The 14,800-nt window shown below is 45.5% G+C and overlaps 1 protein-coding gene across 1 annotated transcript in view; it reads right to left on the reverse strand.

The window, feature by feature from the left end:
• The window catches only part of LOC126263195 (endoplasmic reticulum transmembrane helix translocase), a 190,358-nt gene that overhangs the window by 108,103 nt on the left and 67,455 nt on the right, over positions 1-14,800 (reverse strand). The window contains exons 10-13 of the mRNA XM_049960258.1: positions 4,329-4,483; positions 2,637-2,812; positions 2,311-2,547; positions 2,021-2,230 (exon numbers count right to left, since the gene is read on the reverse strand). Of these exons, the coding sequence (XP_049816215.1) occupies positions 2,021-2,230; positions 2,311-2,547; positions 2,637-2,812; positions 4,329-4,483 (778 nt within the window). The remainder of the gene's footprint in view (positions 1-2,020; positions 2,231-2,310; positions 2,548-2,636; positions 2,813-4,328; positions 4,484-14,800) is intronic.

The following is a 14,800-nucleotide window of genomic DNA, read 5'->3' on the forward strand; positions in this document are numbered from 1 at the left end:
CAGAGATGTTACCTTGAAGAATAACCATGGGGCACATGGAATACCATGATATGGCTGTACAAATCATCAGTGAACTGCAGTCTAATTTCACTCTTGGGATGTAAACTTGGCCAGAAGTTGAAAATTGTGTCAAACAAGATTCATCTAATAAAATGACTTTCTTCCAATGCTCCATAGTTGAGGTTTTATGGAATCTGCATCAAGTTTTCCTCTTATGGCCATTTGCATCACTGATGAGTGGCTTTGGAATTCCAGCTCACTCTGCAGTTCCCTGGTTTGGAGATCCCTTAATGTTGTTCTATTACTGAAGGGGTTCGCGAGTGTGACATGCAGTCCTGAAAGATGTTTGCAGCTGACATCCTCTGATTTTTCATCACAATCCTCAAAATGACCTTTTTTTATCACTCCACACACACTTTTCATCTGCACCATGGCTCAGTGTGTGATGTTTTTTTCTCTTTTCCAGTATGTGATATAAATCTTCGGTACAGTGTCTCTTGAAACACCGAACCTTTTGGCTACCTTGGTTACAGTAGGACCCACCATATGTGCACCAACAAATTGCCAACATTTGGATTCAGTTCATTACATACACCACTGCTTTGAACATGACTGACACTTGCAGAATGGTGAGAACATCGCACAACTGCCGTTTGTGGTCAAATTTAACAGTGCATCCTGTAGGCTTGGTTAGCATTTGCATTTACATTCACACATGCAATTCTCATTGTGTTTCTATATTACTGTCCAAGCCCACTATGTCATCACAAACTAACATCAGCTAAAGAGTATAATTAGAAAATATGTGCTTTTAGCTAATGATGCAAAACACTGAAATGAGTGTGAACACAATAGCATGTGTTTAATTTATTTGAGTATGATTTTGACACATTGAGCTGCCACATTCCAATCTATTATTATAATATAACAAGCTCACTGAGGTTAAATGCAGATTTAATTGTCTCATTGATGCTCAGTGGTCTGGTTATATCTGTACATATACTGATGGATCCAAAATTTCACAAGAGTAATATACTGGATGTGCTTTTCTACGTCCACTGATTCAAATCGGTAAAGCCCACATTTGCTTAAATGAAGTCAAGAGCCACAGAAAGCAGCACTGGCAAGAGATGTGAAATGTATCCCAACAAATGAAAGGTGGATATTATGCAGCATTACAACCTCAAATTACCACAAGGCCGTGGTTCATGAGGATGCATTTGGACCGATCTAAGATTTCCACCATCATTCAACTCCGCTTTAACTATGCCTCATTTCTTCTACATCTGTTTAGAATTAAAATTTATGATTCCCCTGCACATGAGTGTAATTCTGAGTCAGAAGCTGATGTAACCCCGTTTTGTTTCCACGTTTCAAATTTGACAATGAATGATCAGAATGTTTGGAGACTCTGACGAGAACGGGTTCTCCCCTCACTCAGAGTCTTCTCTTTTGACTTCTAAAGATATCCGCCTGTATAAAGTGACGGTTTTCTTAAGAGTATAGGGTAAAATCTGTAAGACTCATTATTATTTATCTGTATCACTTATTATTAAATTTAAGAAGTACCATGGACTGATAACACAAATATGTCTAGTTTAGTTTAATTATAAAATATTTGTTGTGGAAAAAGTTGATGGCCTGAGCTTTCGATTATGTATGTATGCATTTTTGTGTTTTCTCTGTACAATTATGTTTTCTATGTAAGCATGTGTTCTTGATGGCTAAACAAAGTACAAAGCCATAGAAAACAAACAAACGAACAATTTTTTATTTAAATGTTACAAATACTTTAGATAGTTCTCCTTCATGAAGGGATCCTAAGAACATGATGTAGAAATTAATAAATTTACTTTATGCAATGTTTTAATGTTAAAAAGTGAACTTAATGTTGTCATCCTTAAGATTTATTTGTCGATCCCTAGTGATTTCATGCTACTTACTCTTTGTCATAAGAGTTCACGATTACATAGATTCAGATCTTTAGAACTTATCATTAAACATTGGTAGCAAGACTAACCTCTCCAGTGACACACAGGTCATATTTAGAAACAAGGTCCTTGTAATTATTTTTTGGGAGAACTGGAAGCCTCTGTGTCTGGTCAATACTCTCCCAATGCCATTCATTCTCACTATTCGTTAGAATCAGAACTAAAGATTTTTGAACAAATTTTAATTCTTTTGCAACATGGCATGCCGTTAATGGATTGTCCCCAGTGATCATCACAACCTGTAAACAGGACAAGGACCTAAATTAATATTGTAATGCATTTAACTGCTAAGATAGGAAACAGGTTTTTTTTCATGTACCTGGTGAGAGGCATTAAGAATCTCTTTTATTACACTTTTTGAATCAGTTTTAAGTGGGCAGGATATGACTACAAATCCAGCAAATTTTAATTCACATTCTATGTCTTCCCTTGAAAATTCGCGTATTTGCTGTGGAGTGAGACGACCAATCTCTTTCCAACCCAATGCCAATACTCTTGCACCTCGCCGAGACATTTCCAGATAAACTGAGTCGTAGTTGTCCGGAATGACAGAGAACTGTAATTTCATTAAAGGAATGCACAGATTAGTCAAAACTTGTACATGCAGATAACTATGGATTTTCTTGATTGAAAGCAAAACATCACCATGGACTTAAGTGTTTCTGGTGCGCCTTTCACTGTTGCTACATATGTTGTATCTGTGCTTCCAGATAACGTATACCCAGCTATAACAGACATTCTTTTCAAAGCTGATGAAAAATGATGCCGATAAAAAATCTTCATTCCAGGAGCTTTACCTTTCTTGGGAATCACAGCATCACCTATAACAAGAGTAATTATTGACAAAATGTAAAGAAATAATTGACATGAATACCATATACTGCTCTTTTAGCGTGCGCATGCGCGCGCACGCACGCACACACGTACACACAAATATGATGTATAAAGGGAAAAATACAAGGTTATTCAATCAATAAATTGAATACATCATGGACAGAAATGCATGAATTATTTGGCTATTTTCTTGTTCAAGATTTATTTAGTCACTAAAAACCCAAACATCAGTTGGGGTATCAGAAAACATAAGAACAGTTATGGGAGAAGCACTTACCTACTGAGCTGTCAAAAAAGTACTAAAAAAGTATTGGTACTATGTGAGATCAGACAATGGATAAAATTCATATCATTTGTCCAGGTGCTCCAGCACGATGGTGCCAAAATGAATGTTTTAAAATGGAAAGAGACAGCAGTGCAGTTGCTACTTCCAGCCACAGCACAAATATGAAAGTTACATGGCAACAAGAGGCTGTCAAATTGAAATTCAGCTCATGTAGCACAACAGAAGAAAGTCCAATGGACCAGATGGTGTGCTTTGTTTAAGCTAGAGTACCAAATATGCAAGAGAATAGACTCAGTCATGTGTGAAACCCAGCTTGCTCTGTTAATTCATGACATCCAGCACATGATGTTTAGGTTACCGTCACAATTTTTTATTTCCAGAAAGCCTCTGATACAATTCATAGCACTTACCCTGTAGGGAAAAGAAAAGTGTATGGAACGTTCTAATAGGAATACAATTGGTTAAGACTTCACAGTCGACATAACTCAGCACTCATCCTTAATTGGGGAACATTATCAGAAGAAAAAGTGTTGAGCAGCATCCGTGAAGGTAGTGTAATAGTACAGCTATGGTTCATGATGTGTATTAATGCTCAGGTAGATGGTGTCTGTAGCTCTACAAGGCTGTCTGTAGATTGTAGAATTATGTACATGGAGGTTACATTTTACTGAAATTATTATAAAATGAAGACACATGCAGATTATTACCTCCTAGTGCAATAGCTGGCAGCCAACTATCAGCATAAATAAATGTAATGTAATACATGTAAATAGATGAACAGATCTCATGTTACTTGAATCTGCTATCAGTCTTTGGAATCAACCACAACTTTATAAGAGTACCTATTCACAGCAATTTAGGATGGAGCAACCACACACATCAAGCCATTGGGAAGGCAGATGCCAAATTCTGATCTACGGGAAGGAATGCTCACTCAAAACCCTTTCTTAGATACTTTTAATGGTCTGGAAGCCCAATGAAGTAGATTGACAAAACATAAACAATTCGAAGAAAGCTCTGCATATGGTGCTATTTCAAATACATAAAAAGGAAAATGAAAGCTTTTTTTCAGCACCACCTCCCATAAAAAGAAACAAAATCTGCAACAACATGTTGGCTTTATATGTGCACTCAGTAGCATCTACAAGAAAAAAATTACCTGTTAAATTTGCATTACATTCGTAAGATTAAAATGAAATGATTGGATACCTAAATACCTTTGGTAAGATTCCAATCCACAGCAGTTAGCGTAGCTTTTTCCAGTGGATCACCAACCAAACCATCATCAAGTTGTGCTAAGGCATGACAAGTTGCAAGGACTTGTATACTTTCTAATGGAGCTTCCGACATGGGAGTCACGCCTGAACGGCCCCTACAAGAAACAAATCTACACTCGTATATAAGCTTAAGTAATATAGAAGCTGAATACAAGGAATAAAACACTTAATCCTGTATATAAAACACACATCCACAAGAAAAATGAGCATTCTGTTCAGTTACCAAACACTGCAGTGTGTATGTAGAAAAAAATTTGTATATGAAACAATGTCTGACATTTAGCAAATTCTACTTTGGCCAGGATGCACACCACACTACTACATGAGCTATACTGTGTTGAAGAGAACAGTCATTGTCATCATCAGTAACAGCATCAACCACCCTTGTGTAAACTTTCCTTGATACGATATTACTACCTCTGCGATGCTATCCATTCCATCACTAGATCACCACCACAAACATATGGGCTTTCAAAATAAGTGACATAAATCACTCACAATTACAATATAAGATTTTGATGGCTTGCTTCTAATATTTTTACACACTCTTGATATATAACAATGAAATACTTTTCATGTTGTTGCAGAAGAAGCTGAGTAGCACAGTCACCATGGTGTAGTAGTTATGATACTAGACTGTTGCATGGAGGGTCGTGAGTTCCAAACTCACCAGAACTGAAAACTTTAATTTCTATATTCAGTTCAAGTACATTCTAGAAGTATCCACAAATGGCATGAATCATTGTACTGGAATGTTCTGTAACTGTATATCTACTGTATGCGTTTTGGCTAGAGGCAGTTCGCTCCACGCTCTTGTATATGCAAGTGCTGAATAAAAATTCGTTAAGTAAAGTTTGTATTTGTCATTCATCTAATTACACCTTCTTCTACGTAACATTATTCTGGTGGAGACACTGGGTATTGGAACTTGTGATAGTGCACATTATCAATGACACAGTGGCTCCCATCAGGCCACGACAGAGCCGCCGTTTACGTGGCGAGAAACCAGAGTTCAAGCCATATTCAACATATCACAATCTATCAGGGACAGAAGAAGAAAAGGCTGTTACGATGACAGCAACTGTGTGACACCACATGAAACATCCTTCCGGGTTCTCTGCTGATGATTGCCAAGATGCAAACAAGTGGATGAAGGTATATGAGCGTATAGGTATCCGTGGTCTAGGGGTAGCATCTTTGATTCATAATCAAAAATTCTTTGGTCCCGGGTTCGATCCCCGCCGCTGCCTAAATTTTGATAAATAATCAGCATTGGCGGCTGAAGACTTCCGGTGCATAAGAAGTCAGCCTCATTCTGCCAACAGCCTTGTCAAAGAGGGCGGAGGAGCGGATAGAGGTTCAGGGCACTCTCTTATCCTAGGGGTGGGAAATTGCCCCTAAAGGCGGAAGAATCAGCAATGATCAACGACATGAGGATTTTTTTTTTTTTTTTTTTTTTTGTTTGGGTTTAAGGGCGCTCAACTGCTGAGGTCATTAGCGCCCAGTCACTGTTGTGAGAGCACATGGAATCTGGTAAAACGCAAGGCGATGGGGGGGACACCAGAAGGACCTGACAAAGATGCACATAAAATAAGTAAAAAGGTTAAATGTCTTTGGACAAGCCAGTTAAAGTTATAAAACGCAGAATACGAGCAGCTGCTCGAGCGTCATCAGCTAAAACATCCGGTAAAGTAGATGGCAGGGACAGGACAACACGAAATTGACTAAAACGGGGACACGACAATAAAACATGGCGCACTGTTAATGCCTGACCACAAGGGCACTGCGGGGCTGGGTCACCGGAGAGCAGGTAGCGGTGGCTAAACCGGCAATGCCCAATCCGCAACCTGGTCAGAAGGACCTCCTCGCGCCGAGATGGTCGGGAGGATGTTGTCCAAGCAGTTGGGAGCGGTTTTACTGCCCGGAGCTTGTTTCCTTGGAGGGATGATCAAGCATCCCACCACAACGACACAAGCCTCGTACATACATCCCCACGAACGTCAGATGACGGGACACAATGGGAGGCTGGCCGAGGCAGGAGGACTGCAGCCTTGGCTGCAGCATCCGCAGCCTCATTCCCAGGTACTCCTACATGTCCGGGAACCCACAGAAAGCTGACAGAACCACCATTATCAGCGAAAGAATGGAGGGACTGCTGTATCCGTTGAATCAAGGGATGGACCGGATAGGGAGCTCCAAGGCTCTGAAGAGCACTGAGTGAGTCAGAGCAGAGTACATACGATGAATGGCGGTGGCGGCAGGCATACTGAACGGCCTGATGGAGAGCAAAAAACTCGGCCGTAAAGCTGGAACATTGGTCGAGGAGCCGGTATTTAAAGGTGGCGGCCCCGACGACAAAGGCACAGCCGACACGATCGTCAGTTTTGGAGACATCGGTGTAAATAAAGGTGTGACCGGCAAGTCGAGCACGAAGTTCGACAAACCGTGAGCAATACACTGCAGCCGGAGTACCCTCCTTCGGGAGTGAGCTGAGGTCGAGATAAATATGAACCGGAGCCTGGAGCCAAGGTGGTGTCGGGCTCTCACCCTCTCTGAAGGTGGTAGGGAGGGCAAAATCCAATTGTCGAAGCAGGCGATGGAAGCGGACTCCGGGGGGCAGCAGGGCAGACACATACAACCCGTACTGACGGTCGAGAGAATCGGCGAAGAAGGACTTGTAAGAGGGGTGGTCGGGCATAGACAACAGCCGGCAGGCATACCGACACAGCAGTACGTCGCGCCGGTAGGTCAATGGTAACTCGGCAGCTTCAGCATAAAGACTCTCGACAGGACTAGTGTAGAAGGCTCCGGTCGCAAGACGTATCCCCCGATGGTGGATGGAGTTGAGCCGGCGTAAGAGGGATGGCCGAGTGGACGAGTAGACGAAGCTCCCATAATCCAGCTTCGATCGGACTATGGACCGATACAAGCGAAGCAGGACAGTGCGATCCGCTCCCCAAGATGAACCGCTAAGAACTCTGAGGACATTAAGGGAACGTGTACAACGGGCCGCCAAATAAGAGACATGTGGAGACCAACACAGTTTCCTGTCCAACGTGAGCCCTAGAAACTTAGTTGTGTCCACGAATGGGAGAACAACGGGACCGAGATGTAAGGATGGCGCAAGGAACGCCAAAAGTTGATACAAACCGTCTTCTCTTCAGAAAACCGGAAGCCATTTGCCACGCTCCATGAGTAGAGGCTGTCTAGACAACGCTGAAGGCAGCGCTCCAGGAGGCATGTTCTCTGGGCAATGCAGTAGATCGCGAAGTCATCGACAAAGAGAGAGCCTGAGACATTAGGTGGAATGCAATCCATAATTGGATTGATCGCGATGGCAAAAAGGGCAACGCTCAAGACGGAGCCCTGAGGCACTCCGTTCTCCTGGAGGAAGACGTCGGACAATACGGAACCCACACGTACCCTAAACTTTCGATCCGTTAAAAAGGAATCAATAAAAAGGGGCAGGCGACCGCGTAGGCCCCACCTGTGCATAGTGCGGAGGATACCTCCTCTCCAACAGGTATCATAAGCCTTCTCCAAGTCGAAGAACACGGCTACCGTTTGGCGCCTTCGCAAAAAGTTGTACATGATGAACGTCGACAAGGTCACAAGGTGGTCAACAGCGGAGCGGCGGCGACGAAAGCCGCATTGGACATTAGTAAGTAGCCGTCGAGATTCAAGAATCCAGACTAACCGAGCATTAACCATGTGCTCCATCACCTTACAGACACAGCTTGTAAGAGAAATGGGGCGGTAACTAGAAGGAAGGTGTCTATCCTTCCCGGGTTTGGGTATAGGAACAACAACGGCGTCACGCCAACGCATGGGGACTTGACCTTCGGTCCAGACGCGATTGTAGGTACGAAGAAGGAAGCTTTTGCCCGCCGGAGAAAGGTGTGCCAGCATCTGAACGTGAATGGCATCTGGCCCCGGAGCAGAGGACCGGGACAGTGCAAGCGCACGTTCGAGTTCCCGCATAGTAAAGGGGGCATTATAAGTTTCCAGATTCAGCGAGTGGAAGGAAGGTCGCCGAGCCTCTTCTGCCTCTTTCCTGGGAAGGAAGGCAGGATGGTAATGGGCGGAGCTTGAGACCTCCGCAAAAAAGCGGCCAAAGGCATTGGAGACAGCCACAGGATCAACAAGGACCTCATTACCTGGGGTCAGGCCAGGTACCGAGGAGTGGGCCTTAATGCCCGACAGCCGGCGCAGGCTACCCCAAACGACGGAAGAGGGAGTAAAACTGTTAAAGGAGCTGGTGAAAGAGGCCCAACAAGCTTTTTTGCTGTCTTTGATGACTCTACGGCATTGCGCTCGGAGTCGTTTGTATTCAATACAATTCGCCAACGTAGGATGGCGGCGAAAGGTGCGTAAAGCACGTCGTCGAGCACGGATAGCGTCCCTACAAGCCTCGTTCCACCAGGGGACGGAAACGTGACGTGAAGAAGAAGTAGTACGAGGAATGGAACGTTCGGCAGCAGTGATGATAACAGCCGTGAGGTATTCGACCTGACTGTCACAACTGGGAAAATCGTGGTCCGGAAAGGTCGCCAGGGAGGAGTAAAGTCCTCAGTCAGCTTTCAGTATGTTCCAGCTCGAAGGACGTGGGGATGGGGTGTGGTGCAGGAGACGAACGACACAGGGGAAGTGGTCGCTCGAATAGGTGTCAGAAAGGACATACCACTCGAACCGAACGGGCAAGAGTGGTAGAACAGATCGAGAGGTCCAAGTGGGAGTAGGTATGAGTAGAGTCTGAGAGGAAAGTCGGGGCGCCAGTATTGAGGCAGACAAGATTGAGATGGTTGAAGACATCCGCCAAGAGTGAGCCTCTTTGACAGGATGCAGGAGAGCCCCAAAGGGGATGATGGGCATTGAAGTCGCCAAACAATAAAAACGGCGGGGGAAGCTGAACGATCAGGTGCATCATGTCAGCCCGACTAACAGCAGATGACGGTGGAGCGTAGATGGTACAAACTGAAAAAGTAAAAGCAGAAAGAGTAATGCGGACAGCTATTGCTTGGAGTGGGGTGGTCAATGGGATGGGATGGTAATAGACATCGTCCCGAACGAGCAACATGACCCCACCATGAGCTGGGACACCGTCCACAGGGGTGAGGTCATACCACTCCGAGGTATAGTGGGTAAAGGCAATACGGTCAGTCGGGCGCAACTTGGTTTCCTGGAGACCAAGGACGAGCGGACAGTGCAGGCGGAGGAGCAGTTGTAATTCCTCCCGATTAGATCGAATACCTCTTATGTTCCAATGAAACAACGCCATCGCTAGTCAAAAAGTTGGGGGAACGAGACGAGGGAAGAGCTGGTCACCTCGACGGCCGCGGAGGGCCAGGTTGCGAGGGAACAACGCTACAACCGACGGGAGGCGGATCCGGTTCCATCGACTCGTCGCCAGCTGCGGCTGCTGTACCTGGTTGTGTAGGAGGGGCAGCATCGTTTGCCGACGAAAGGCCAGCTGAGCGCCTGGCAGCAGAGCGTCCCGGCGAAACTGAGGACGGCCGGGAGCAGCGACTCATGGATGGAGCGTCAGACGAAACGCGCCGGGGTGGAGAGGGGGATAGAGACTTCTTCTTGGAGGCCTTCTTGGAAGGCCGAGGAGGCACAGGGATGGTGGGCTGGATCCGAAGAAGGTCCTCACGTGCGGGGTCCGTTTTGGAACGCCGGACCTCGGAAGCTGGGGTCCGGAACGTTTCCCCGATGGACGCCTGAGAAGAGGATCGCTTCTCAGGTGGCGTGGGGGCAGGAGGAGGAGGAAGGGTGGCCCCTGGGGCAGAGGGGGTGGGGGCCACGGGGGAGGAGGATTTGGAAGGGAGGGATTTGGGAGGCGGAGGCAGAGCCCCCTGATGGGCGGAGGAGGCGGAGGGGGGACAGGATAGGGGTGAGGATACCGCGGAAGGAGTGGACACAACTGAGGCAAACGAAGTGGTCAATGGCACGGGATGGAGGCGGTCATACTTCTTCCTGGCCTCAGAATAAGAGAGACGATCCAAAGTTTTGATTTCTTGTATCTTCTTCTCCTTCTGATATGCGGGGCAGTCTGAGGATCTAGGCGAGTGGACGCCAGGACAATTAATGCACCGAGGTGGTGGGGTGCATGTATGTTCCTCACGAAGAGGACGTCCACAATCGCCACAAAGGGGCTCAGCCTCACACCGTGACGACATGTGCCCAAAGTGCAAACACCTAAAACAGCGCATAGGAGGCGGGACGTAAGGTCGCACGTCACACTGGTAGCACATCACCTTTACCTTCTCTGGGAGAACGTCCCCCTCGAAGGCGAGGATAAAGGCCCCGGTGTCGATGCGACGGTCTTTGGGGCCGCGCTGGACTCGCCGGACGAAATGCACGCCTCGGCGCTCCAGGTTGGCCCTGAGCTCCTCATCAGATTGTAGCAGGAGGTCACGATGAAAAATAACCCCCTGCGTTCTATTTAGTGCCAGATGTGGGACAATGGATACTGGGATGTCCCCTAGGCGGTCGCACGCCTGGAGCGCCGCCGACTGTGTGGCGGAGGTGGTCTTGATAAGAATGGACCCTGAACGCATCTTGCTGAGAGCCTCGATTTCACCGAAGATGTCCTCAATGTGCTGAACAAAGAACATGGGCTTGGAGGTGGCGAATGTCCCCCCATCGGTTCGAGAACAGACCAAATAGCGGGGGAAGTACCTCGCCCCAAGCCGGCGGGCCTGTCCCTCCTCCCATGGAGTGGCCAAGGGGGAAAGGGCAGGAGAACCAGAACTAGAAACGGTACCTTTTCTTTTGAAAGACTCGGCCGCAGAGCGACCTGATACGTGTTGACGTTTCATCTGCGAAACGTCCGCCCCGATACCACCCACTCCGACCAGGGGCTCTCCCCACGGGCGCCACCCAGCCACAGCATGGGCCACCTGGCAGGATGACCATTGCCGGGAGTCCTGATGCCCCAAGGAGACGGGCATCTACTCCTTGGCCGACGTGGGGAGGGTGCAGCTCAGGTATCGGCAGTACGATCCCTGTGTTGTCAGGGGGCTACAACCTAGAGGGTACATGACGACCCCACCACAACGGGCTGGCTACCGTGCTGGATTTCTGGTGCCATGGAAAGTCCATCATGATTGCTGGTGCAGATGGAGATGCACTATGGGCGTAACTTGGACAACCCATCAGGCGTTTAGGCCCAATTTGAGGAATAGTGGGTATGGTTACAACGCCGGTGCAATGCTGAGTGCCAAGGTCTTAGTGCACTTAGGACCAGTGGTACACCACGTAAGGTGTCCTTCCCCAAAAGGCTCGTACTTCTGTAGAATTTTGAAAAATGGAGGTCAAACCCCAAGGGGGACCATCACATGGAAGGCCGAAACGGTTGAAACTCCTTTTAGTCGCCTCTTACGACAGGCAGGAATACCTCGGGCCTATTCTTACCCCGGACCCGCAGGGGGGACGACATGAGGATGCAGAAGGCAATGGAAACCACTGCATTAAAGACAAGTAACGTGTATCCACAGGACATGTGGCCTGTAATTGAAGAAGTGTCATGATGATCTCTCCATTGGCAAAAGATTCCGGAATAGTCCCCCATTCGGATCTCCGGGAGGGGACTGCCAAGGGGGAGGTTACCATGAGAAAAAGATGGAATAATCAACGAAAGGATAACGTTCTACGAGTCAGGGCGTGGAATGTCAGAAGCTTGAACGTGGTAGGGAAACTAGAAAATCTGAAAAGGGAAATGCAAAGGCTCAATCTAGATATAGTAGGGGTCAGTGAAGTGAAGTGGAAGGAAGACAAGGATTTCTGGTCAGATGAGTATCGGGTAATATCAACAGCAGCAGAAAATGGTATAACAGGTGTAGGATTCATTATGAATAGGAAGGTGGGGCAGAGGGTGTGTCACTGTGAACAGTTCAGTGACCAGGTTGTTCTAATCAGAATCGACAGCAGACCAACACCGACAACGATAGTTCAGGTATACATGCCGACGTCACAAGCTGAAGATGAACAGATAGAGAAAGTGTATGAGGATATTGAAAGGGTAATGCAGTATGTAAAGGGAGACGAAAATCTAATACGGAATAATAAGAGTGGACGATCAAGAACGAAGTCCTCGTATTAAGAAGGGTGTAAGACAAGGCTGTAGCCTTTCGCCCCTACTCTTCAATCTGTACATCGAGGAAGCAATGGTGGAAATAAAAGAAAGGTTCAGGAGTGGAATTAAAATACAAGGTGAAAGGATATCAATGATACGATTCGCTGATGACATTGCTATCCTGACTGAAAGTGAAGAAGAATGCAGTTGTAGGGGACGGAGTAGAAGGAAAGGTTACAGGAGAATATGAATGAGGAGAAAGACTAATTGAGTTCTCTAACAAGTTTCAGCTAGTAATAGCGAATACCCTGTTCAAGAATCACAAGAGGAAGAGGTATACTTGGAAAAGGCCGGGAGATACGGGAAGATTTCAATTAGATTACATCATGGTCAGACAGAGATTCCGAAATCAGATACTGGACTGTAAGGCATACCCAGGAGCAGATATAGACTCAGATCACAATATAGTGGTGATGAAGAGTAGGCTGAAGTTCAAGACATTAGTCAGGAATAATCAATACACAAAGAAGTGGGATACGGAAGTACTAAGGAATGACGAGATACGTTTGAAGTTCTCTAACGCTATAGATACAGCAATAAGGAATAGTGCAGTAGGCAGTACAGTTGAAGAGGAATGGACATCTCTAAAAAGGGCCATCACAGAAGTTGGGAAGGAATACATAGGTACAAAAAAGGTAGCTGCGAAGAAACCATGGGTAACAGAAGAAATACTTCAGTTGACTGATGAATGGAGGAAGTACAAACATGTTCCGGGAAAATCAGGAATACAGAAATACAAGTTGCTGAGGAATGAAATAAATAGGAAGTGCAGGGAAGCTAAGAAGAAATAGCTGCAGGAAAAATGTGAAGACATTGAAACAGATATGATTGTCGGAAGGACAGACTCAGCATACAGGAAAGTCAAAACAACCTTTGGTGACATTAAAAGCAACTGTGGTAACATTAAGAGTGCAACGGGAATTCCACTGTTAAATGCAGAGGAGAGAGCAGATAGGTGGAAAGAATACATTGAAAGCCTCTATGAGGGTGAAGATTTGTCTGATGTGATAGAAGAGGAAACAGGAGTTGATTTAGAAGAGATAGGGGATCCAGTATTAGAATCGGAATTTAAAAGAGCTTTGGAGGACTTACGGTCAAATAAGGCAGAAGGGATAGATAACAATCCATCAGAATTTCTAAAATCATTGGGGGAAGTGGCAACAAAACGACTATTCACGTTGGTGTGTAGAATATATGAGTCTGGCGACATACCATCTGACTTTCGGAAAAGCATCATCCACACAATTCCGAAGATGGCAAGAGCTGACAAGTGCGAGAATTATCGCACAATCAGCTTAACAGCTCATGCATCGAAGCTGCTTACAAGAATAATATACAGAAGAATGGAAAAGAAAATTGAGAATGCGCTAGGTGACGATCAGTTTGGCTTTAGGAAAAGTAAAGGGACGAGAGAGGCAATTCTGACGTTACGGCTAATAATGGAAGCAAGGCTAACGAAAAATCAAGACACTTTCACTTTCATAGGATTTGTCGACCTGGAAAAAGCGTTCGACAATATAAAATGGTGCAAGCTGTTCGAGATTCTGAAAAAAGTAGGGGGTAAGCTATAGGGAGAGACGGGTCATATACAATATGTACAACAACCAAGAGGGAATAATAAGAGTGGACGATCAAGAACGAAGTCCTCGTATTAAGAAGGGTGTAAGACAAGGCTGTAGCCTTTCGCCCCTACTCTTCAATCTGTACATCGAGGAAGCAATGATGGAAATAAAAGAAAGGTTCAGGAGTGGAATTAAAATACAAGGTGAAAGGATATCAATGATACGATTCGCTGATGACATTGCTATCCTGAGTGAAAGTGAAGAAGAATTAAATGATCTGCTGAACAGAATGAACAGTCTAATGAGTACACAGTATGGTTTGAAAGTAAATCGGAGAAAGACGAAGGTAATGAGAAGTAGTAGAAATGAGAACAGCGAGAAACTTAACACCAGGATTGATGGTCACGAAGTCAATAAAGTTAAGGAATTCTGCTACCTAGGCAGTAAAATAACGAATGCCGGACGAAGCAAGGAGGACATCAAAAGCAGACTCGCTATGGCAAAAAAGGCATTTCTAGCCAAGAGAAGTCTACTAATATCATATACCGGCCTTAATTTGAGGAAGAAATTTCGTACGTCTGGAGTACAGCATTGTATGGTAGTGAAACATGGACTGTGGGAAAACCGGAACAGAAGAGAATCGAAGCACTTGGGATGTGGTGCTATAGACGAATGTTGAAAATTAGGTGGACTGATAAGGTAAGGAATGAGGA

The sequence above is a fragment of the Schistocerca nitens genome, chromosome 6 (assembly GCF_023898315.1).
Source record: "Schistocerca nitens isolate TAMUIC-IGC-003100 chromosome 6, iqSchNite1.1, whole genome shotgun sequence".
In the NCBI taxonomy this organism is placed as follows: Eukaryota; Metazoa; Arthropoda; class Insecta; order Orthoptera; family Acrididae; genus Schistocerca; species Schistocerca nitens.